Genomic DNA, 27,002 nt, shown 5'->3' on the forward strand with positions numbered 1-27,002 from the left:
TTACAGTCCTGTATTTCTTGTGGGATGCAGTTCACAGTATTAACCATCATGTCTTCAATGTTTGATATTTTTCACACCATGCTGCCTTGAGTTGGTTGGTTTAAATGTCGTCTTGTTAAGCCAGCCTTAAGTGGAAATTTTCACACGATGTGATGCATCTCGACAAACTCATCCCATACCCGCTCAAGACGAAAACCATCTTGCCCTGCATGCATCACTGTTTCTCATTACATTTGATGTGATTAAAATGGATATCCTCTTTGGAGTGGTACATTAAGATTCTCTGGACCTAATTTGTTACAAAAAAGAAATCTTCAGAAATAATGTCAGTTTTTCAGCATTTAAGTGGAAGTTTATTTTTCAGGAAAGGCTGAGATTTCTGAAATGTATTAAAGAGTAAAAACATAAATATATAATTAATTCATTCATAACGGCAACTTCTGACACAGCAACAAAATTTTCATGGAAATTTAATCTTCCCTGACACCATTGTGTGCGACATTTCAAAATAAGCACGTCACACATGATCACTTATTATGTGCTCACAAATATAGATATGATTCTCTGATTGGTTTAACTATATGTGCAGTCATGAGTTGGGAATTACATGCAGGTGGACAACAATAATCTTTGCATTGTAAATGCCACACATGTTGAGTATTTGCCACAGGATGAAGTTTGACAGTAAAGGTTATAAACTATAGTAAACTATAGTCCTGAGTGGACCAACGACAGGTCGACCTGTGCCTGTCGTTGGTCCACTCAGGTTGAGAAAAGCTAACAGATGTGACATATTCTTGGGTCGAGTTGTTGAGTCGAGATATGACACGTCGCATTCTGTGAAATAGTCAACATAAGGCCTCGATTGTACTTTAAGAGATGTCTGTGTTTTTAATTTTAATTTTGTAGATTGGATAAATTTAAACACCAGGGAGACAATATATATGTTCTGTTCAGGAATCGAAAAACAGACCAGACAATTTAAAGGGGGGTTCTATGAGCTATTCAATAAGGACATGATAAACAAGAAGGGCACTCGGTAGAGCGTATACCTCTGCCACGCAATGCATGATCCAGTGGAACATTTCAGGCACAATACATTTTTGATACATCATAACACATGTGGTTTTTGGTCGGATCTCTCAAGGGTGAAGAATCACTTTGAAAAATAACTTTCGTTTGAATCCATCCACCACTTTTTGAGATATCCTGTACATAAATAAATAAACAAACAGACATACACACAAGAAAGATGTCATGCAGAGTACGTTCCTTGCAAAATTCCTAAAACAAATTTGATGATGAAAATAATTGGTCGTTGAATTCACTGACATGGTTGACAAATACTCTTCAAATGTTAAGTCAATCAGAGGAAAATTGATGATTGTAGAAATTTTACAAAGTTGTTGACCTTTGGCCTACGTTGACCTTTTGTCCTTTTAACATCAAAAACAATAGGCTTCTTACTTATTATGAACTCGATCAGGGATGAACAGGTACCAAACAATGCACGTGACAAACAAACATACGAGCACTTGAAAAATCTTCGATTTTTGCAAGTCACAAACAGACAAACAGAGGTGAAAAACATCCTTCCACCTTCGGTGGCAGAGATAACCAGAATGGTACTTGGTGGGGGCTCATATGTTAAGCAGATGAACAGTTTACGTTTTGAATCCCACTGATAGGCCGGATCTGCTATATATCGATTTGGCCCCATCTCTCGAAGTTGAATATGCAGTATATATATATATATATATATATATATATATATATATATATATATATATATATATATATATATATATATATATATATATATATATATACACATACACACATATATATATGTATATTTATATATATGTATATGTATATATATATGTATATATATATGTATATACACACATACACACATATATATATATATATATATATATATATATATATATATATATATATATATATATATATATATATATATATATATATATATATATATACATACACATACACACATATATATATATATATATACACACATACACACATATATATATATATATATATATATATATATATATATATATATATATATATATATATACATATATATATATACATACGAAAAGCAGGGCTGTCTGTCCATGAAGCCACCAAGTTTTGTCTCCCAATTCTCAATGGTGAAGATATCCTAATCACAGACAGACACGGACACAGAGAAACAGAGAGAGACATGTATGAAACAAAACCCCCATCCACTTTTGGTGGGCGAGGTAACCAGCAACAAGTTAGTTACTGTCAAACATTTCATATGAAAACACAATTGGCTTTGTGGCAAAAATAAATCCAGAAAGTGTTTAGTTTCCTCTTCCTCAAGGTGCATGCTTTCTTTGGAGTGAAGTGCATTAAAAATCCCTCTGTTTACTTAGCATTAAATTGGAGCATTGCCACAGTTCTGCCAGTATGGACAACTTTGGTACCTGTCTATCCCTATGGTTGCTATGTGTGTAACAGCTTGTACTGCACATGAAAAACAAATGGCCCCAGGTAATTTGACGTTATCTTTGACTACAAAGGGCAAACCTTCATATTATTGTATTTTCAAGGAGAAGAAGACAAGTCAGGATGAACAGAACTTTGAAATTAAGTTATTTCTGTGTTGGGTTGTTTTCAAGGAACAGATTAAATTTTTTATTTTGTATTTGCTCCGGCAAAAGTCAGGGATATGTGACGAAGATACCGATATTATTTGAGAAGATTCCCTGAGTTGCAAGATATACTTGATGAGTTAAAGAATAGTTGTAATATCACCCTTGGTTAATTCTCGATTACGTGAACTAAAACCTTTATGGGATAATTGAAATTCCAGGCGATGATACAAATTACTGAAGGTTGTTCTTATTTCTTGAATCCTCAAGCCAAATATTAATGGATCAATTGTAGCAGGCAAAACCATTCCTGTGAGATCCAAAATAAAACTTGCTATTGGGTGACGTAGAAATCTCTTAAAAACACTGATGAAAACCATTGAGAAGAAATTGGTTAATGTTACAAAGAGCTGTGTCAAACATGTGTGAAGTGCTTTTTGGTTAACCTCGGTCGTGGATTTACGGCATTTCCTGATTATTTTCCAGGTTGAATACATTGCAGTTATTCCTGTTAATCCACCCATTGAATATGAAATGAAAGCCGTAACTGTGATCGGAGTTTTATAGTTTCCACATGCAGATCTTGCAACTGCTCCAAAAATACAGGTTACATCTTTTATTACCACGACGGGTTTGCAAAAGATCATTAGTGTCGTGACTGCAGGATGGCTGATGCTCAGTATAAAGCCCAGTGTCCAAACAACAGCCACTAGTTTCAGGGCACCCCTTTTGTTTGCAATCCGAGCAACATATGTGTAAGGCCAAAAAATAGCAAGGTGTCGGTCAATGTACATCAACCAAATGTTGAGGAATTGTTGAATAATGGTGAAGTAGAGAAAAAACATTTCCACCAAGCACTGTACAAATGAAATGTTTCTTTTCGGTGCCAAAACAGTAGCCAAGTAATAAGACACACCAACTATTGCCCAAGCTGTATCAGTAAGTGAACACAATGTGATGAAGAGTAACAGAGGCTTATCGAAATTCCGTAAGAAACAAGCCATTATGATTGCCGAGTTCAAGAGAATGGAAAAGCACGTAATGGCGGTAAAAACCCACAGCATGAAATGTAATCCTTCGTTGTCTTGAGAAAGGTCCGACATGTCCAGCTGGATCATATGAGATGTTATTCTTGGATTTGTTTTATTCATGGTTTTGAGCCTGTGTGAACACGACGACGATTGGAACTATTTTAATAGTATTAATGAACACCTTTGAAAAATATTTTTGATTTTGTTTTAAATCACATTTTTAATGTAAATATGTGATAATGATTTCCAAACTGATTTGGTTTGTTTTCCATTATATATTATTATATTATCGTTTAAATTATTTTTAATTTTCTTTCATATTGCAGTGCAGTGTGGAAATTTCAAACCCATAAGCAGTTTTTAAAATCATGATTGTTCGGAGCATGTCCAGGTGTAGATTTTCACAAAACACATCAACTAAATATTTAACAACTAATTATCAGGTGTTCATTTTAATATCAAACATTTCCCCAGGAAATTAATTGTGCAGGTGAATGTATCTTTGAATGTTTTATCAATATGTTATACCCATTTGCTGTCACATTTTATATATATATATATATATATATATATATATATATATATATATATATATATATATATATATATATTTATATATATATATATATATATATATATATATATATATATATATATATATATATATATATATAATATTTCATTCTTAGAGGGTGACAGGATTGGAGAGAGGCAGTGCACTTACCTTTAGCTCCAGCTTGTGTCAGTTCAATTGTCGGCCCAATATAACCTGTAGGATTGATGCTGCATCGTCCGAGTGTTGCATCACACTCTCTTGAATGTTTCATGTCTTGAACGTTTGAACATTAAGACGCTAAGATTGGGTTCCATCTGCCCGCATTAATAATTGGACATTGAAGATCCTCTGATGTCTTTTGCGAAAAGAAGGCAAGGCAACGTATTCGCTACCACCAGGTGAAAATCAGGCCTTGCAGCCGATTTGTGAATGAATGAAGAACGGATCTTACTGATGTACATTATTAAATTATCGATCTGAGTTGGTGAAGATGTTGAACAATTCATGAAATTAACAGGATGTTGATTGAGGTTTACGAACCACCACGGTAAGCAAGGAGAAACTGATGTTTCAGGCATTTCCCCTTCAATGGTGCAAAAGAGGACGAAGAATAAATATGAGCTTCTCATTGCTTTCCACATTGGTAAGCAAGCCATCATCAATGTCCTGTTAATTCTTGCCTTGGATTGTGAAAGATTTGTGCGAAAAAAAATCTTCTTCAGCCAATAACACAAGAAGGGAGGAATATTGGGGTTTATTAAATACTTAATTATGGTCTTAAATCTTAGAGTTTTATGCTTGATAATCAGTTAGCTTTCGGAAGCCAGTAAAACAATAACACTATTTTGGAAGGTGGTTTGCCGGAAACGTTTCAAGTGATTTTCAAATGTTCAAAATGTCTGGAACATTTTAAAACCACATCGAATCATGAAACAACACTCATTAATGTCATGTCACAACTCATGAAGTTATAAATGCAATGAATACTATAAATTAGAGTTCTGTTCTTGCGTATAGCAGCTTGGCTGCCAGGGTAGGTATCATTTATTGGGAGCGAGGCTGTGCGACTGATGCTGTGCCCTCTACCAGTACACTGGCATTCGTTTTGTCGACCTCAGACGGATGACAGGCTGAGTCAACCCCACCTGGTGTTAATTCAGCAACCAACGGGGCTCAAACTCAGGACCCTAAGATCCTAAACCAGCCACACTAACCACTAAGCCAACACCAGGTTTTATAAATTGGAGTTAAAAAAATCTAATATCATTTTTCATTGTTGCTCTCAACATATCTATGTCAAACACCTGAGCCTTTTTTACTTTTTTACTTTTTTACTTTTCCTTTTAACTGTTGATGGCTTTTGTTATATTATTTTACTTCTCTTTAAAGTCACAAACTTATCAGTAAACCCTCCCATTGCAGCAAATTGTGCAGTTTAAATTACATTTCTTCCTGCATTTTAAAACATCAGTTCACAAAATACATTGCTCACTTACTTGGAACATCGATTCAATAATAATAATCAGTTAATAAATCAGTCGTTATATGTGTGCTGAATTCTCTCTTTTAATATTGAGATTATATCTGCAGGGAAAACACATTTGCCTTCCATTGGGGGAGCAGAACTCAAATTGGAGGAAGTGCTTTGCAGTGCACCAAATGAGAGTTATTAACGCTGAACCCCTGGAGATGTATATTTCTTTTATTCCAAATTTCTAAAAACGTACAAATGAGAGATGACAGATAATGAACTCTAATTTTTCATGGCTGAGTTCGTAGCACACATTTCTTGCTGCAGAACCTGTGATTTTAAACCAATTTACACACTCTTTTATCATATTTATTTTATTCTTATGGGATAAAAACATTTTACAAAGAGATACTTTTGAATTGGTTTCTTTGTTCATGCTTGATGAAAGCAAATTCAAACATGTCTGAAGTTTGACTAAATTTTGACCAATTATTTTATCATCTCCACCTGTTGAGGCTGGAGTGCTCCACGGTCATGTCTTGGGCCCAGTCCTGTTCCTAGTCTTCATCAATGGTGTCACTCACTCTCTGGAAGATCTCTTTTATCTCCTTGCTGATGACTCCATCCACTGTCGTTGCATTAACCGAGCCTGATATGGAGCAGTTTGACACCATTAATGGACGTGAAGGGGATTTGATGGTTGTGTACAAGCAACCTCTGTGAACTGGACTTCTCATAATCCCCAATTTTGATTGACAGAGGCAGATGTCATGGGTGGGGTGAAAGTAATGGTTGTTTAAGGCACAGAGGAACGTTGTACTGTTGGTGCAGGGAGGAGGTTGACAGACCGAGCATTTGAGAGTTCGACACGTTTGAGAAGGAAACCTTGTGACGAAGAAGAATCAGTCATTTATTTCTGTTTTCTTTCATCACTGTGTCGTTTATGTTTTTTTCCAATCCTCCATGTTTAACTGTACCTCGTTGTGCTATTTTGTAAATTTTTGTCCCTGTGACAGACTTTCCAATCTGTCAAAAAAACACGAGGGTGATGATAGCAAGTGGAGATGCACAGCGTGCTGAACACACAGAGGCGTGCGTGTGTATTTTCTGCATTGAAATTACTTTATTCTCCTGGTTGCAATATTATACTGCCCCCTGCAGAAAAAAATCATAATGACAGTATATCCCATCCATAACAAGTTAAAAAAGACATAAAATGTTATAGCCCCAATTGTTTTTGTAATTTTGCTGTACAGAGTTAAAGCACGAGCCCATATTTACGTCCAACTAAAATGGCCGCCAGTCTACCAGTCGGCCATCTTTGATGAGATCGCTAAATAACTTCAGGTGCATGAGTATTGTGTTTTTGCAAAGTTTTAACAAAACCAGACCATGCATGTCTGAGAAATGGTTGTGGAGACCTTGAAAAAACAAAATAGCCACCAGTCAACCAACTTGGATCTGATTTCGAAAGAAAATGGCACGCATATGTACGGCATCATTCGCTATTTGTGCCAAGTTTGAATAAGATCAGTAAATGCATGTCTGAGAAATGGTTGAGGACGTGTTTGACAGCGAGTTTTTTTTGCAACTAAAATGGCCAGTTGGCCATCTTTCATTGTATCGTGAAAAAAAAAATGATGAGATGATGCACATCACTTGTTGTCTTCTTGCAAAGTATGAGTAAAATCGGTCAATTTATGTCCGAGATATTCCATCTTCGTCCGCAGCCTGATGGAGTACTGCTCTCCTCCCTGGGCTGGTGCTCCTGCCTCCTCACCTTTCTCGGCTTCATGCTGTGGAAACCAATGCATTTAGGATCGTTGGCATCTCCCGCGGTGAGGCTGAGCCTTTTGGCCTCTCACTGTCTCACCACAGGCAGGTCGGTGGTCTTTCTGTCTTCTGCCATCTCCTATCCGGTCTCGCACCCCTGCTCTGTCTGCGATGTCTCCCCCACCCCCATTTTTCCACAAGGCACTCAAGGTCCACCAGCAACCCCCTTCTGGTAAAACTACCAAAATCAGGAATCACTGCTCACCTTCACTCTTTTATTCCTCTTTTTCCCACCTTTGGAATAAACTCCACACTCTCTTCAATCCCATTCTTCCCTCCAGGCCTTCAAAACAGCCGTTCACCACCACCTCTTGTCCTACCCCATCCAAAACCTCGATCTTTTCAACCCCCGTTAATCCACCCAAAACCCACCTCCTTCAAATTCCCTGCTTTCCTTCCTGAAAATCCCTGTAGCGTCCATCTTGTATACCCCGTGTTCCCCACCCCATCCCTCTCCCTTCCACAGATCTCCTAATGTCTCTGTTCCCCACTGTTTTGTCCTTCCCTCTCCTGCCCCTCTTTCCTCATGCCCCCTTGCTGTGCATTGTGTGTGAGCTCTCATACGAGCCATGACAATGTCTACAAAAAAGACATGATATTGATGCGCACGCATGCATTCGTGCACTCACACGAAAATCGAGACCAAATCCATCAGCCCCTGTTTCGGAGTAAGCCCAACAGCGGATAATAATAAGTGTGTGTGTGTGTCCTCAATAATTCCAAAACCATGAAACCTATCAGGCTGAAACTTTGCATGCATACAAAGGAAACGCCAAGGAAGTGCCTGGGTGAAAATTGGGTGTTCGAGTTAATTAAAACACTCCTTTTAAGATAACAGCCTTATTAATTGTGTCCTTCATCATGCGCATCCTCGGACACCTCCCTCTCAATGGGGTCTGAAGGCACATTCTCAGTTTCCTCGCTGGGGTGTTCACCATTTTGTTCGGCCTGCTCAATAACGCCTTAAGCTCTAATAGGCCGCAACAGTTTCGAGCGCTCAATATGTTTTGTATTTTTCACTTTCCTCACTCATATCATCGAATGCCTCGTCTGCATGCCCACAAATCGCTGTATACATCGCTTTAGTAAGTGGTATCGGTTTCTAATGAGAAACTTGGAGCAATTTCATGCTTTTGATATACTAGTACATGCCCATAAAAAAACAATTCAAACTGCAAGCAAGAAACAACAACCACACAGGCCGTTACTTCGCTCTCGCGTGCCCGTACGTGCGTGACCCGGAAGTTCGCATATCGCAGTTATGATTATTCGCCATTTCGTTTTTAATGGCCAATTATTCAATTAGCACCAATGTATTTTGCCTTTTCGCAATGTCATCACAAGGAAAAACAAAAAGAGAAGAGAAGAGAAAAAAAAATTTACTTCCTGGTTCGGAGCACACCAGCTCACTCTGATGTCACCGAAATTTATGCACCGTCTCATACGAAAACGATCCTAACTTGGGGCATTGTGTTTATCGATAAATGCGCATAAGAAATCGAGAAATTATTAGAATACACGAAGTCATCACTCTCCGGAAGTCCGTACGTTGTAACCCGTAATGGGGAACGCGGCTGAGGATCTCTTCCCCATCGGCCACGCCCACGCAGCAATGTGTCTTGTCATTAGTTGGTAAATAAATGGCCATAACTTGGGAGGATCTTGTCCGATTTAATATCAAACCTTGAAAAGGCACATCCTCAGGTCCCCAGCAATATATCTGGCCAGTTTCAATTAGATCGGATCAGTGGTTGTCGAGAAACAGCGGTCACACACGCACACACACACACACGCACACGCACACACGCACACACACACATTGCTGGAATTATAGATCGATGATGCATTTGATATACGAAATATAATGTTCAGAAATGTTCAGAAATCAGCGATATTTAGTTGTTTTTTTTGTGTGAATGTGCCATTGCCAATCAGTGTACTCTTGCTTGCCAAGCCAGCTATTCCTTATTGGTTCACGAGCGCCAGCCAGAGGAACCACTATATTCGTTATGTCTGTCTGTCTGTGTGTCTGTGTGTCTGTGTGTCTGTCTATCCAGATCATAACTCCGTGGACTTTGATGCGATCTTGATGAAACTTGGTTATGTGTTCGATATCAATGTCGAGTTGGGTTTTTCTGGATGAGGGCGTGCTACGCCCATTGTGGGCGGAGCCACGCCCAAAAAATAGCCATTTTTATGGGGTAGTCGGATTAAAAATCTATCTTCTCCAAGGGAATTGACTGAATAAATTATTGGAATGGGTTCTTCGGTATTTGAATAGCAAAATTAATTCTCTAAAACTTCTTGTTGTTTGATTTTTCATTTTCGTGTCAAGGTCACAAGGTCAAAAACTTAGAAAATTGCAAATTTTGACATAAAAATCATACGACCGCCCAAACTTTGAGAGCTGGGATGACAATATTTTTTTATGCATAATCTTGAGGTCATTCCCCACCTAAAGTCTTGAAACCATTTTGCTCTATCTCAAACACCTTGCCCGTGGCGCCCCCTTCAAGTTTGTTTTTACGCTGATTTCATAAAAGTATGGATAATCCGAGGAGTGCGAAATGCCATATAGCCTAAATGATGTTATATTGTTCCTGGAATGTTCCAGAGAAAGTTTTGCACCAAAGGACATAATCCTTGACCGTTGACCTTTAAAGGCCACAAAGGTCAAATTTTCAAAGTTGTGGGAATCAAACCGGGTTTTCGACCTTCTTCGATGAACTAACTCCAATAAGCTATAGCACGTATCTTGTTTCCTTATTTTAATGTCCACAACAATGTTTTGTGAACTTTAAAGGTTATGCAAAGGTCAAATTTTGAAAGTTGTTTAACAAAACCGGGTTTTCGACATATTGCAGTTAATAACCTGTCACCCGTACCACATCATGTTGATCATTTTTTATAACTTGGTCAAAAATTATCACATTGTCTCATCCTTGACTTCTGAAAAAAATCTACATCGTCAAATACCACTCGTGAACCATCGTCGTCTTCAGACTTGTCAACCATTAAATTGGAGTGCTTGCTTGAGTGTTTAAGCCGCTTGCCGAGCACCCTGCAGTCGATAGTGGGACGGTTCGTGTCCCGATCAGGATGGACAGTCGGCAGTTGCTCTGAATGTGTGTGGATGCCGGCATACTTTGTTACAGTCGCCGTGGTGGCAAAGTTTCATCCCTTGTCTTGCAGTGAAGGTTTTAACTTTAACCTCAGCAGCAGACAAGCGATCACGTTTTCCTTTGTTTGGTTATTTTATATGACCGCGTATGCATTATAAAGGTTATATGGCCTTTTTTGTGAGTTGCAAAGCAAAATATATTTGAGAACACCCGATTTCCGAGCCGTTTGCCGTATTAACGTGTTTTCTAAATTACTGAGCCAATTTTTTCCATCACTCATCATATGTCAATTGGCAGCTGTTTATAAATATTAATGTTGATGCACATCTCATTGAAACGTTGACATATAAATGCAACGTTGTTTTTTCAATTTGTTTATTGAAATTCCCCCCAAAACAAAGGTGAAAGCTACTCAAGGTTTCTGGGTTGTACACAGTACATACTGTAGTCGGTAATCACACTGACTCCAACCAGCCGATTCCTGAAAAATTGCTAATATTGTGTGTGTGTGTGTGTGTGTGTGTGTGTGTGTGTGTGTGTGTGTGTTGTTCATAAAGCACAACATTCTCTCTCTGCTTCCACCCCTTCCCCCACCCATCTCTCTCTCTCTCTCTCTCTCTCTCTCTCTCTCTCTCTCTCTCTCTCTCTCTCTCTCTCTCTCTCTCTCTCTCTCTCTCTCTCTCTCTCTCCATTCCTTCCTCGCTCCACCCCCTCCTAAGACAGTGCAGCACCCTCCCACACATCTCTCTCTGTCTCTTCTTCTGTCTCTCTCTGTCTCTGGACAGGTCTCGGCTGTGATTATGTCCAGGCAGTGATTATGTCTAAACATGCATGTGTTTGTGTCCGGGCAATGTGTATGTCAAGACATACACACCGGATGTGTCCAGTGGGCTTTGTCTCCGGACATCTCCGGACAGTGTTCGTGTCCGGGTCGGTATTTATAATATGACCGGAAGAAAATGGATTTCAGACAATAAGCTTGTACCTCCTTCAGAAATGCTGCACCTGTTTTCCTTCCACAGCCGAATATGTCTCCTCTTCATCTTCTTATTTATCTTCTTCACAAAGATTATTTTCAGAGGTGTTTTATCAGCACTTGGTCCACCAATCATACCCCGCAGAAACAGCGCAGCATTTCTACACGCATTCAACAAGCGATGATTCCCATCTCATGACTTTTTTTCTCCGTTTGTCAAAGATGGGAATCTGGAATCACAATAAGTGTCCACCCCCACCCCACTCAGTTTCATGACCTCCTTTCTGCATCCCTCCTCACACCACTCTCTCAATGCTTCCCCCTCAGCCCATCCTCTCAAACCTTGTCATGCACACAAATCTTCCCCACACCCTACACTCACAAACGTTCATCCACACCCTACACTCTCAAACCTTCCTCCACACTCTGCACTCTCAAACCTTCCCCCACACCCTACACTCTCAAACCTTCCCCCACACCCTACACTCTCAAACCTTCCCCCACACCCTACACTCTCAAACCTTTCCCCACACCCTACACTCTCAAACCTTCTCCCCACCCGACACTCTCAAACCTTCCCGCACACCCTGCGATGCGAAAAACACACGTCAATGTGAGAAAAAGAGGAGAAAGGAAAGTCGAAGAAATTATTGTGCGTAATCTTCTAAACACAATTTTATTTATTAATGAACATGGAAGTATTGTTACGAATTTGGAAATCTATCTCACACAACATTCAGGTCCTTTAGCTCAGTTATCTTGGTAAGTATGTGTTTTATAGTAGGCTCCCCTTCCCTTGTTTCATCGGTAAATCAATGTAAACGCGCTGTTATTTATTTTAATTGTTAGGAGTTTTATCGAGATTTCTGCAAAGAAGAAGAACAACCCTCCTCTGAAAAGAAGAACCACCCTCCCGCCCCGCGATTCTGAGGCATAAACAGGAATGACCGTTACAAAAAGTATGCTCAGAAAAGAACGACAACTCCCGCGCCGGGATTTTCCCCGCGCGGAAAGGGGGAGGGGGAGCGCACCGGCGCGTATAAAGGAAGCTTGCAGCGATGCAGAAAGGGACGAGACTTGAAGACGAGACTTGAGGAGAAGCGAAGGGAAAGAAGAAGCGAGGAGGAGCATCATCTCAAGCGACCCATCTCGTTCTAGCTGGGTTCGGTCGTCATCTCGCTGGAGCGCTCGTCTCGGGCAAGCCTGTCTGGTCTGGTCGGCGTCCTCCTCATCCTCCTCCGCCTCCTCCGAGCTTGGGCGATCACCTCGTATCACCTCGGCTGGGTTCGGTTGCGCCGCACTAGTCCTTCAGAGACCGGAGCTCCCGGAAGGAGGGAACGTCCAGTCGCGCGTTCGCAGCCAGGTAGCCAGCCATCCTAGTCCTCAGTGCGACTATCCTCCAGGCTGGAGGTCCAAATAAAGACCTTTCGGTCCAATTATTGGGGTGTGTGTGTGTGTGTGTGTTCGTGGGCCCGTCTATGAAGTAGAAAACTGTTTTAGTGCCTTTGCTGTATATACTTGCATTTCTTTTATTCGGTATAGCTCTTCCTTATGTGCTCCCCTCATTTCCCCATCACTGTATAAATCAACCACGATTGTTAAATGTTTCAGTTCGTTCACGTCCCTTCTTTCATTGACTGAGTGTGTCGCGTGTGGGGAAAATCAGCAAGGCCGTTGTGCCGCCGTAAGGGGTCATCTGGACCGACGGTTCTCAGCGATTAAACCGCTCGGTATCGCACACAGAAGGAGCGCGCTCAGCGGCTCGTTTTCGTACGAGTTCCGTCGAGGGTGTGAAGACTCGTTAGATCGCCACGTGGTCTCGAGGTATTTTGAGATTTGGTGAATAACCCTGTACCACGTGGTGGAAATATTGACGCTTCACGGTCTAAAACAAAGGACCCGTCGACTCCGGACTTATCCGGGGCGACGATCTGAATTCCCGGCTATTCGTCGAGCCGACTTGCAGCTCCAGCCAGCGGACGGACCGCGGCCGACGCCCCGGCCCCACAACAGAATTAGATCAAAATGGCAATGTTTATTTTATGCTTAAAAATAAATCGTTCTTTGTCTATACTAAATGTTTGAGATTTTTAAATAAATCAATTCAAGAAAAAAAAGATAGCTCCAGTGAACTGCACTGCTGAGGTTGTTTGCATTGATCAAATTCTCCTGAAGAGTACTTGACTGAATCGGGAATTGATTTTTTAAATAATTTTTTGTTGCCCGATTTGAACGAAACTTGATACTGTACACCGCAGGCGAATGGTGAGTAATGTGGGCATAAAAATTTTTTGCTATCGTGTACCATTTTGGCTGTGTTTTGGGAACATACATACATACATACATACATACATACATACATACATACATACAAGATGAGAGTTTTAGTTATATATAGATTTGTGACTTTCAAAACACAAGCTGCACATAACAATAGAGACATAAACCTGAAAAGTCACACTACCTCCTCCTCCCCACCTATTCCTCTCCCTCCTCCCATCCCTTCTTATTTCCCATGCCACCCCACCTCTCCTCCCACGCCTGCCTCTCCCCATCCCCTTCCTCTACCTCCTCCCACACCCTTTCCATTCGGACTCCCACCCATACCCTTCCCTCCTCCCACCAATACCACCCATACCCTCCCTTCAGACTCCCACCCCACTCCTTCCCCTGCATTGCCCCACCTCACCCCTTCCCCTGCATTGTGCCACCTTACACCTTCCCCTGCATTGTGCCACCTCACACCTTCCCCTGCATTGTCCCACCTCACCCCTTCCCCTGCATTGTCCCACCTTACCCCTTCCCCTCCCTATAGACCGGAAGCCCGTGGGGCTTAGCTCAACCAAAGAGGGGAACATTTGCTGTCCTCATGGTAAGATGCCAGATGATATTCTCACCTCAGAACTCTGTGTCTGCCGGGACACTGCTGCTGGGTTGACATTCTGTGGTCAATATCCGTATCGCATAATCAGCGCTAGCTCAACCAAGCAGCGGAACGGCCCCAAGTAGGTTTCTGATATTATTCGTATAGCTTGTAACACGGTATAAACAATGACAGATGATTTCGCCGCTGGAATACCAGTGAAAGACGCTAATTAGATGCCGCGAAAATCACGCTAGCTCAACCAAACAGCGGAACGGCTAAAACCAATGCAGAATGCTGGTCAGGTCCCCTGAGTACAAAAGGAGCACTGTCAGACAACTGTGTCGCTGCCCCCCCCCCAGGACAGACGCTCCCTAATTCGGGACCCTTTGGTTGCGCAATCTCGACCGAACAGCAGAACGGCTAAAGCCAACGCAGAATGGTAGTACCAGGTCCCCTGAGTACAAAAGGAGCACTGACAGACAACTTGGTCACTGAGCCCCAAGGACAGACGCTCCCGAGTTCGGGTTCCCTTTGGTTGCGCTAGCTCAACAGAACAGCAGAATGGCTAAAACCAACGCAGAATGGTAGTACCAGGTCCCCTGAGTGCAGAAGGAGCACTGACAGACAACTTGGTCGCTGTGCCCCCAGGACAGACGCTCCCTCGTGGGGCGTTCCATGTCAAGTGTACACATTTTTCAGCGAAATTTTGACACATCGTCTGAGATTTCACTCTTTTTTTTTTGTGCAAGTGTTTGCATCCACAGTAAAACATTGTGTCAATTTTCAGACCTGGGGGCCAATTGGGGCCCATTTTAGGCCCCCCCCCAAATTTGGGTGCCCCCGGTGACCCACAATTTCCCAGTGGCCATATCACAGGCTGTAGTGGTCCGATTTGGATGATCTTGGTATCAAAATGCTCATAAAAGTGAGATCTTTCGAATCGCGTAAAGTAAAATCACTCCGAAACAGTAATTCAAAAAGTTATAGTTTGGGGCGCACTTTGACCTTGGGCCCCCACTCCCCAGCCAAACCGATGGTCCCAATTTTTTCGTGTGAGAATACCCCTTCATATACTCCAACACCTCAGCACAAATTAAAATGGGTTCAAGTGTGATGATGGTTTTATTGTTCGGGGACTCGGGTGCTGGACACACAACATGCCACAATACGTAGCACAATATTTGAACCCAAGATTTCCAATACACTATATCAGTATATTGTACGTACATTTTCCACATGCACATGCAGGAACTGGAAGCGATACTCGTATGAGTAAGAGTTTTTCCTCGCATATTATAGTCAAGATTTTTTGCCAACGAATGTTTTATTTGACAGCTATGTTTCTTTTTTACTGATTGTGTAGGTTCTACCTCCAGCAGTTTTTGGTTCTACGGAAAGAAGTATATCAGAAATGTCTGAAATGCAGTGATGTTCAATGTCAGGAAAAAAGAAACTATTTTTGGGCCCGTTTGGATGAAGAAAATTCACTTTCACTTCATGAGTGTCCTGAAAGGCTTCCATGATGCAGGCAAGCCACCATTTTCCATCATAGTGCACTGTGACATAACCTGAAAGTTTCTCGTTAAAAGTTGGTGTAGATTTTGAAATAGCTGACTCGATACGGTGTTCCTCGCTAAAGCCGCTGTCACACCTTGACGTTTTAGCCAGCGTATGGCAACGTATAAAAATGTATGTAAAATGCTGGCGTACGCTGAACTATTAATGTTTTTTTTGTTTTTTTTTTCAGTTTTTGGCGTATTCATAATGAGTTGGACGTATGCATAACGTATTAGTAACGTACACAGAATATTTCGATAACATATAGATAACTTATACCAGCAAATGCTTTGCGTGTTGTTGGCGTTCACAACCTATGCCCAACGATAGTCTAATGTATGCATAGCGCGGCAGTGTATCGCCGACGATCACATGGCGTAGCCTATTAAAAGGCTGCCGCTCGACGATTCAAATCATAACCGCACTAGACATCAAAGTGTCAAGGCCCTTGACGTTTTAGCCAGCGTATGCCGACGTTTGAAAAATTTGCCGAATACGTTATGGGTAAGTTTTGTATATGTTAAGAGCACACTGAAGCAAGCTGGCATACGTCATAGTACGCCGAGCACCTCGACAAATTTTAAGCATGCTCAAAATTTTTAGACGTATGCCAGTGTATGACGCACACGTTCCACATACGCTGGCCATAAGTTGTCGGCACGTTATGCGATCGTTGACACACATCGACACACGTTACTTGCAAGTTACTCATAGGTCGAAACACGTCGAGGTAATGTTTAGCGTTCCCGAAACTTATTTCTAACCTATGAGTAACGTGCTTTGAACCTATGTATAACGTATCTCCAACGCATATTGACGTATATAGACGTATTTGACATCTTCCGGACGACCAGAGAACTTACTGAACGTGTTACTAACTTACAGCTACCGTATAATGGCGTAATAGCAGCGTTTAGGGGAATTGGTATATAAAAATGGGGTTCACACAGGAGGAACCCGTCAGTGTTCCAGACTCTATGGTTTTTTTTGTTTTTTTTTCTTCGGCTTGATGGTGATGTTGACACTTCGATTTCTAGTGCGGTTATGATTTAAATCGTTGAGCGGCAGCATATTAATTATATTATATTATAACCGCACTAGAAATCGAAGTGTCATCATCACCATCATGCCGAAGAAAAAAAAAACCCATGGAGTCTGGAACACTGACGCTAAACATTACCTCGACGTGTTTCGACTTATGAGTAACTTACAAGTAACGTGTGTCAATGATCGCGTAACGTGCCTACAACTTATAGCCAGCATATGCGGAACGTGTGAGTCATACGCTGGCATACGTCGAAAAATTTTGAGCATGTTAAAATTTGTCGACGAGCTCGGCATACTACGACGTATGCCAGCATGCTTCAGCGTGCTTCAGCATGCTCTTAACATATACAAAACTTATCCATAACGTATTCGACGTGTGCCAGCGTTTTAGACAAATTTTTCATACGTCAGCATACGCTGGCAAAACCGTCAAGGTGTGACAGCGGCTTAAGGCTGAATTTGCGTACTTGAAGAGCAGCTTCAGAAATAGGGATGAAAGCATGAAGTTTTTGAGTTCCAGCTATGGTTTTGGCCGTTTTTAACCTTTCTTCCAGATTTTGTTCTTCCTCGTCATACGCCTCTTGGATCCCGTAACCGAACTTCATTTCATTCAAACCATTTTCAGCAAAGGCGAAAAGATCTTTTGGAGAAATAATTTGACTGTCATAAGGTCTACGCAGGCTCTCAAGTGTTGCTTCTCGTTTGACTGTACCTCCCACACTATCTGAAGGGCCCTTGCCATGACTTGTGGCAAAAAATGCCATTTTGCGTCAATACCATACTCTCATTTGTGACGACATAGGTTTATGAAGGCTTTGCAATTCTTACATTGGCCAGCGCAACCGTCTGAGAAATAGTAACGTTTCTTTACATTTCCAAAGCCAGATTTCAAGTGTTCAATGAGCATTCTTTGGAAGAGGTGGACTGAGACAACGCCGTGAGTATTGCATTCTGATATAATCGTGAACGAATCGTGGTTTAATTTGCCATCGTCTGGTTTGAAATAGTAAATCCAGTGGTGAATTGTCGCTTGAGAGCAGTTCCAATGGAATCCTTGGGCCGCATCCTGTACGACAAACGAATCGTTTTCTGAGAAGTCTCCAATAATGACAAATTCTCCTTCACCGATTTCGTCTTTCTTATTTTTCAGAAACTGAGATTGGGCCTTGGCACTGAAGTCGTGTCTCACTAATTTCACCGTGCATTCACAGACTTGATTAATGAATTCTTCCAAAGGCAGGACCATGGAGCTCAGTTCAGATCTGTCAGTGGATGTCCACCGTTTAAACTAAACTTCATCAATGTCCTCTAGTTCATAAGTACACAGTATCTCGGTTTTTAAGTCTTCAATTGATGGGCAACTTTCACAAGTTCTGAAATAACATGCCGGTTGTGCTGGGTTTCAAACGATGCGTGATATCACATGATGATAGCTCGGAAGTTTGGCTATCTGTGGCATTTTGGAACCAAACATCATGAGTTTCACATTTTGATGTATCGTACATACACATACACTGTGTGTACCACCTGAACCGGCCAGGACACACTCCGAGGGACGGAGCATGGCGAACTTCGCAAATCCATCTTTCAAGCCAGGGTTCTTCTCTTTGAATTTCTGAAACAGTCCCTTGAGTTAGCGGCATTATTCGGCTGACTTCATCACTTCGGTAAAATTCGGTTACAGCGGATTTCACTTCATCAGGCAATATTTTACCCTGTTTGGGATTTGGAGACAATAGCATACCATCTTCTTTCTCAAAATTTTTGGCTTGCACAGCCATTCTTTGGGAGCAACTGAATTCACTCATCCATCATCCCTCTGATGCTCATATTCCGAGCAAATCTTGTCAGTATAGGTATTTGCTCTGAACGGCTCGAAACAACGTATTTTTCTTTCAGGCTTTTGATCACCTCTGGCATGCAGTTTTCATCACATTTTGACGCTGTATTTTGTGTTCTCTCCACAGTGCTCGGTCCAGCAACTAGTTCTAATTTCTTTCGCACAGAATCTTCCACTTTACTTCGCTTTTCAGGAACATACCCTGGGTTCCTTTCCGCCTTTTGTTTGTCGAATGGGCTTTAGCCCATCATTGATAACGACTGGTTTAATAGGTCAACTTCTGCTTCTCGCTCAAAAACCTCCTCGTCCTCATCTGTCAAAATAGATTCTGCAATGCCTTCGATAGTACCTTCTGATGATAATTTCGAAGTGGTCGAAGATGATTCTTCAATACACTCTGATGACAACTGAGAAAGTTATTTTCTGCACGAAGTACAAAGTCTGTCATCTTTTTTCACCTTTGAAGAAAATTTCATCAACATATCATTTAACACATTGTGAAGATCTTTTCGTTGTTTCGTTTTATGGCAGCTGAACGGATCGCAACAGTATTTCCGGAACTCCTTTCGATCTTCAGGTCAGGTCAGGTCAGGTATGGGAGCATGTGCCAGAACAGCGCGTCGCTGTGTCCACTTTCCGCCGGTACTCCAGGGGCCTCTGTCTGGCCTTCCCCCAGGACCATGCAGGTAACAAATCTCATCTGACAACCGAGCAACCGCTCGTTGGACACAAAATCTGACCAGCGATCGCCAAGGATTCTCCGAAGAGACCTGGTACCAAAGGAATTAAGTCTCCGTCTCAGATCCTTGGTCAGAGTCCAATTCTCGCATCCATAGAGCAAGATTGGAAGCACCAAGGACCTGAAGACTCGGACTTTCGTCCTCCCGCACAGGTACCGGCAGCGCCACACCCCATGATCCAGTGAATCCATGACTCCCCAGGCCCGAACCAGACGTCTATTGACCTCTGACTCACAGCCAGCAGAGACATGAATATCACTGCCAAAGAAAGTGAATCTCTCCACGACCTCAACATCCTCACCACAAACAGACACAGACAGGACAGCACCATCCAAGATGTCATTGAAAGCCTGGATCTTAGTTTTGACCCAAGAAACCCGTAATCCCAGCGGCTCCGACTCCTCATTCAGCACCTCAAGGGCTCCCAAAAGGATATCTAACGTCTCCGCAAAGATGACTGCATCATCTGCGAAATCAAGGTCCGAGATCTTGACATTCCCAAACGATGCACCGCAGCTTGAACTTTCTGACATCCTCCCTAAAATCCAGTCCATAAAAGTGCTGAAAAGTGTGGGGGGCAGTACACACCCCTGACGAACTCCAGTAACAACTGGAAATAAGTCAGAGTTGGTACCACCACACTTCACAGCACTCTCAGTACCAGAGTAGAGTTCAGACATCAGATCAATCAGTTTTGGTGACACCCCAAGAATCCTCCAGAGGACATCCCGATTCACTGAATCGAACGCTTTACAGAGATTATCATAGGCTGCAAGCAGCCCCTGCCGAAACTCTCGTCTGCGTTCGGTGAGGACACGAAGAGCAAGGATACGGTCAATCGTTGACCTCTTTGGTGTAAAGCCTGACTGCTCTGGACGCTGGTGCTCAAGCAGATGGTGGCGAACCCTATCGAGAATTATCCGAGCAAAACCTTGCCCGGCACTAAGAGCATCGTCACCCCTTGGTAGTTTTGCAGTCTTGGCAATCACCCTTCCCTTTCCAGAGAGGGACAACAAGGCCCCTCTTCCAATCAGGTGGGATGTTGCCTGTGTTCCAGGCAGAGCATAAAACTGCATGCAACGACACGAGTGCAGCATTTCCACCAGCCTTGAGAAGTTCAGCATGGATGCCACAGATCCCTGGAGCTTTACCCCGTTTCAACCAGTTCACCGCAGCCTGTGTTTCCACAAGCGAAGGTGGACCACTGTTGATTGGAGGGTCAGCAACAGGGATTGTAACACCTTTGACGTCCAACTCAACAGCTGGTGGATCAGCCTGGTACAACCGCTCAAAGTAACCGGCCCAGCGGGCCTTCACTTCAGACTCCTCTCTCAAGAGCTTACCACTCTCTGCTCTAACTGCAGTCCTCCGAGGGATGGGCTTGGTTGAACACGATGCGCGAATTCCCCTGCAAGCGGGACAAGAATCACCTGTCCACACGTGATGCTCTATACCCTCACAGATTCCTCGCACATCGGCCTCCTTGTCCACCCTTGTGCACGTACAGTTTTATGCCTCAGCTCCTTGAACAGCTCGGCTCTGCCATTCAGCCTGGCCCTGCGACTTTGGTCAATGGTATCCAGTGTCCCTTGAGAGACAAAATTCTTCTTTGCCCTGTGGTGAGTTCCAAGACATCCTCCGGCAACATCAAGGACGGTGGTCTTGAAGGTACTCCACAGCTCTTCAAGACCCCTCAAAGCACCCAGACACCCCAAATGTCCACTCAGCCTGTTTGCAAATTCCTCAGCTACTCTCTCATCCTTGAGCTTGCCAACACCCAGCCTAGGCTGGGATGGTACCATTCTCCAGGATTTAAGGTGCAGCTTTAGAGTTGCTACAACAAGCCTGTGGTCAGTATTGAGGAACTGAGCACTCCGGTAGACCCTGCAGTTCTGGATCATCCTCCAACGACCGTCAACGAGGACATGGTCAATCTCCTTTGCCACACCGCCAGCGTTGGAATACCAAGTCCCGCGATGAGCTTGTGGGCGCTGAAACCATGAACCGGCCACCCGAAGTCCTTGACTTCTTGCAAAGTCAAAGAACTTTGTGCTATTCTGGTTCATAGTTCCTGACCCATGGGGGGGAGGCCATGCTTCGATCTTCAGTCGCCATGTTTACTGCAAAATATGCAAAAACTGAGATTAGCCTATTTATAACTTAATTCGATGATGCTTATACAAAAAATGTGCACTTAAAAATCAACAGACACAATAGGCAGAATAATTTTTTGCAAATTATGCAATATGTATGTATGTATGTATGTATGTATATGTATATATATATATATATATATATATATATATATATATATATATATATATATATATATATATATAATAGTCCAGAGATGATGATTGTCAATTTCAGACAAAAGTCGCCTGCTAGCAGGTGACGTCATTGGAACGATGACGGCAAACGTCGCCCAATGTCGAATCAAGAATTAGTGATTTGTGGACTCCGAACAATAAAACCATCATCACACTTGAACCCATTGAGATCCCATTTGCATTTATGCTTCGGTGTTGGAGTATATGAAGGCGTATTCTCACACGAAAAAAATTGGGACCATCGGTTTGGCTGGGGAGCGGGGGCCCAAGGTCAAAGGGCGCCCCAAACTATAACTTTTTGAATTATTGTTTTGGAGTGATTTTACTTTATGTGATTCGAAAGATCTCGCTTTTACGAGCATTTTGATACCAAGATCATCCAAATCGGACCACTACAACCTGTGATATGGCCACTGGAAGATTGTGGGTCAACTGGGGGCAGCCAAATTTTTTGGGGGGGGCCTAAAATGGGCGCCGATTGGCCCCCAGGTCTGAAAATTGACACATAATGTTTTACTGTGGATACAAACACTTGCACAAAAAAGAGTGAAATCTAAGACGATGTGTCAAAATTTCGCTGAAAAATGTGTATACTTGACATGGAATGCCCCACGAGGGAGCGTCTGTCCTGGGGGCCCAGCGACCAAGTTGTCTGTCAGTGCTCCTTTTGTACTCAGGGGACCTGGTACTACCATTCAGCGTTGGTTTTAGCCGTTCTGCTGTTTGGTTGAGCTAGCGCAACCAAAGGGAATCCAAACTCGGGTGCGTCTGCCGTGGGAGCCCAGCGACCAAGTTGTCTGTCAGTGCTCCTTTTGTATTCAGGGGACCTGATTTGTTTCTTCTTCTGCAGGTAACTCGCCTGGTGAATCTTCAAGTTGGTTCTTCTCTGGTTGTTTAAAAACAACCGCTATTGATGTTTGCAGTCTTCATTTTCTTTTCCTGCATGTGCCATAAACACTATATATCATGGAGTAAGGTATCTTTCAAAATGTGGGATCGAAATACAGTGACGTAATTATGATGACGTAGTCAAATTTAATTAGTTAATGTCATGTGCTTCGTCACATACAGTTTTGTCAGATGATGATAATTGATAAGTGGAATCCCATCCGATCCACTTTATACAGCCGAACAACATACTCCGGATCCAGTGAAACGAAACTCCATTACATTTTGTAAAATCACGTTTGCCAAGATGTCCTGCTGATACTATGCTGTTTGTGTGCTTTGAACAAGCCTTTTAAAATCACTTCGTGTTAAAAAGGATGCAGCATGCATTTAACATTTTTAACTGTTCGATGATGAAATTTCACTGAATCAATCACGATTAACACAGAAAACATTTTTCCGGGGGGGGGGGCAGGGATAAGTTATTCCGACCCCCCCCCCCCGCCCGCCAGGATGGCAATTTCATATGCATTGCCGGGGATAAAAAAACATCATAGCCCCAGGGAAATCCCCCTTCTCCCTCTCCCCCCACTACCCCCAAATCCCCCTACCCCCCTCCATCATATCGCACCCTGGTGTTTCCTCTCCCTCTTCTCTTTCCTCTTTTTCTATAATTCATTCCCTTTTTTATCTGTGTCCAAACTTGTCAGTTTGTTACCGTTTTCCCCTCTCCCACTTCACTCTTTCATGCGTAGAAATATTACATTGCACAACAGCGTCAATAAGGTCAGATTTTTCAACATTTGGTTTCACAAATCTCACATGCTTTTCATCACGAGTGTTACGAGCCTCCTCGTCACCTCGGGTAGTGAGCCATTGAACCAGAATTTCAGGGCACGAGTCCTGAGGCTATGCATAGACTTGTGGCACTGTTGAATTTATATACATCCTTATTGAAAACTTCAGAGAGATGGCGACAAACTGCCCCAGAAATTACTGACTCTGACCTCTGTGGTGTTGAAGTCGCTTGTTATGCCCAGCGACCTGTACCTTTAGAACCTATTGGGTCTCAAAACCAATCACTCTGACCCTCCATTAGCTCATCCAACCACAGGCCAATTGGAGGCATTGTCCATTCGGTCATCATTAACCAGAACTATGAGCTTCATCTCCTGGTGGAGCCAGATTGTGTGTGTCCAAGTCAAACTCTTGCACGCTCATGATATGCAGGAAGGCATGTGGTTTCCATGTTAAAATGGAAATTAATGGGAACTGGTTGAGGTTAGTTTTGTTTGAATTTGATTTCTTCAAGCACAACTTTAGCTTTGGATTCCTTTCTGCTGCATCCAAAGTCATCTGCATTGAACTATACCTTAACATTATATTACACAAATATTGTCTACCTTGTGTGCTTAAACTGTAAAAATCTAAATTAATAACTCTAAAAAAATGTCAACACAGGTAATATGAAAATTATTTCCACCCAACACAGCAATATCTTGCATGGCACTCGATCGAGCGCAAACCTCCGCCAGGTTGAACAGTTTGTTTTGTATCGCACTGACAGGCCGGATCTGCATCCAGACCTCCAAAATCGAATTAGCTTGTTCTTGTCACTGACCCAACTCATCCACTAAGTTTTGTCCAAATTTGTCCACAACTTATTGAGATATCCTGTTCACAGACAGACAAACAGGTAGACAAGCCGGTAGGCGACGAGGGATCTGCGAGGATCGAAGCGCTGGATATGAACGATGCTTTTCATTTTGACCGATCCACCGACGAAGATTCATTGCCAAGACGTATTGGTTCACATACAATTGTTCCTCTGCCTGGCAAGATTTTTCCTATTGCGTATTTTGCCAACTGGCACTCCTCATAAAAATGACGGTAAATAGACACCCTATTTTTGAAGGACTACCATTTGAAAAATAATCGGTTTGCTGGTTTGTGCTGTGGAGCCTTGTGTTGCAGACACACACACACACACACACACACACACACACACACACACCCACACACACACACACACACACACACACACACACACACACACACACACACACACACACACACACACACACACACACACACACACACACACACACACACACACACACATACACACATACACACATACACACATACACACATACACACATACACACATACACACATACACACATACACACATACACACATACACACATACACACATACACACATACACACATACACACATACACACACACGGAAAACTCGATAAACTTCTCTCAATGCTCTTGTTTGACCACACCTCCTGAGCCACACAATATTTTTCATAAGCCACGCCCACTTTCCTACGCCACTCCCACTTTCTTAGGCCACTCCCACTTTTCATCAACCACTCCACTTTACCTAAGCTCCGCCCATTTTCCTGAGCCCCTCATAAAAAATGACAGTGAATAGACACCCGATTTTTGAAGGACTACCATTTGAAAAATAAAACCTCAATCAAAAATCGGCTTGAGTAAAATTTTCTAAATATCTCGAAGTGTTTAATTCCGAAGTCTCGTTTCTCTACATTCAAAACTGAAGGACAAGTATTGAAAATACTGTACGCGGTTTTTCGGCCGCTGCACACCTACGGGTGGTTGCTCGGCAAAGAAATTCAAACACGCACATTCCCAGACCATATGGCACCTGTTGGCAAAGTTTCATCGAAATCAGTTCGCTCGTTCGTGCTGTGGAGTCTCGCGTTGCACGCACACACACACACACACACACACACACACACACACACACACACACACACACCGAAAACCCGACAATAAGGGATATGTAGCATATATAGCAAATCCAACAGGGGTGAAAACATAACCTTCATCCAACTTCGGTGGCACAGGTAAAAGTATAAAGTTAAATAATAAAACCTAAAATTCAGTTCATGTTACAAACCTTTGATTGTGTGGTGTGTTGTATTATTATTTTACAAAGCAAATAGTTTAATGAAATGTTTGTTTTGATGTCAGCAAAGCTCTTTCAGCCTCCCAAGACCTCCCTCCACCCCAAAATAAATGAATTGCCGAACTGACCATGTTGTCTTTTTCTTCATTCATTTGCACCCAGGAGAGGATGACAACGTCTCTTCCTCGTATGTTTTCCGTGTCGATGGCAAGGGATGGAACCCCATTCCAGTATTTCTTGTTGACGATGAAATTCATGAATTGGAGGAAAACTTTCGCATTGTGCTCCTCATTGAGACCACTGAGGGAGTCATGCTGGGGAACTTCACAGAAACTACTGTCACAATGCATCTGATGACCCCAATGGAGAACTTGGTAAGTGAGGATATGTCAGTCCTTCATTTAGCGATTATTACAGTACTGTATTTGTTGTGGGATGCAGTTCACAGTATTAACCATCATGTTTTCAATGTTCGATATTTTTCACACCATTCTGCCTTGAGTTGGTTGGTTTAAATGTCGTATTGTTAAGCCAGCCTTAAGTAGACATTTTCACACGATGTGATGCATCTCGACAAACTCGTCCCATACCCGCTCAAGTCGAAAACCATCTTGCGACGGTCCTGCATGCATCACTGTTTCTCATTACATTTGATGTGATTAAAATGGATATCCTCTTTGGAGTGGTACATTAAGATTCTCTGGACCTAATTTGTTACAAAAAAGAAATCTTCAGAAATAATGTCAGTTTTTCAGCATTAAAGTGGAAGTTTATTTTTCAGGAAAGGCTGAGATTTCTTAAATGTATTAAATAGTAAAAAAAAAAAAATTATTGAATTCATTTATAACGCAACTTCTGACACAGCAACAACATTTTCATGGAAATTTAATCTTCCCTGACACCATTGTGTGTGACATTTCAAAATAAGCACGTCACACATGATCACTCATCATGTGCTCACAAATATAGATATGATTCTCTGATTGGTTGAACAATATGTACAGTCATGATGAGTTGGAAATTACATGCAGGTGGACAACAATAATCTTTGCATTGTAAATGCCACACACGTTGAGTATTTGCCACAGGATGAAGTTTGACAGTAAAGGTTATAAACTATAGTAAACTATAGTCCTGAGTGGACCAAC

General features: G+C 42.2%; 1 protein-coding gene across 5 annotated transcripts in view; it reads left to right on the forward strand.

The window, feature by feature from the left end:
• Window positions 1–27,002, forward strand: part of LOC147017726 (uncharacterized) — a 422,376-nt gene that overhangs the window by 77,502 nt on the left and 317,872 nt on the right. For all 5 annotated transcript variants that reach the window (XR_015049613.1, XR_015049614.1, XR_015049612.1 and 2 more), the window contains exon 4: window positions 26,017–26,228. Coding sequence is in view for 2 of the 5 variants with exons in the window: in XM_085847591.1 (XP_085703717.1) it covers window positions 26,166–26,228 (63 nt within the window). In the remaining 3 variants the exon portion in view is untranslated. The remainder of the gene's footprint in view (window positions 1–26,016; window positions 26,229–27,002) is intronic.

This window comes from Eptatretus burgeri, chromosome 11 (assembly GCF_056783735.1).
Source record: "Eptatretus burgeri isolate ZD-2024b chromosome 11, Ebu_testis_v1, whole genome shotgun sequence".
In the NCBI taxonomy this organism is placed as follows: Eukaryota; Metazoa; Chordata; class Myxini; order Myxiniformes; family Myxinidae; genus Eptatretus; species Eptatretus burgeri.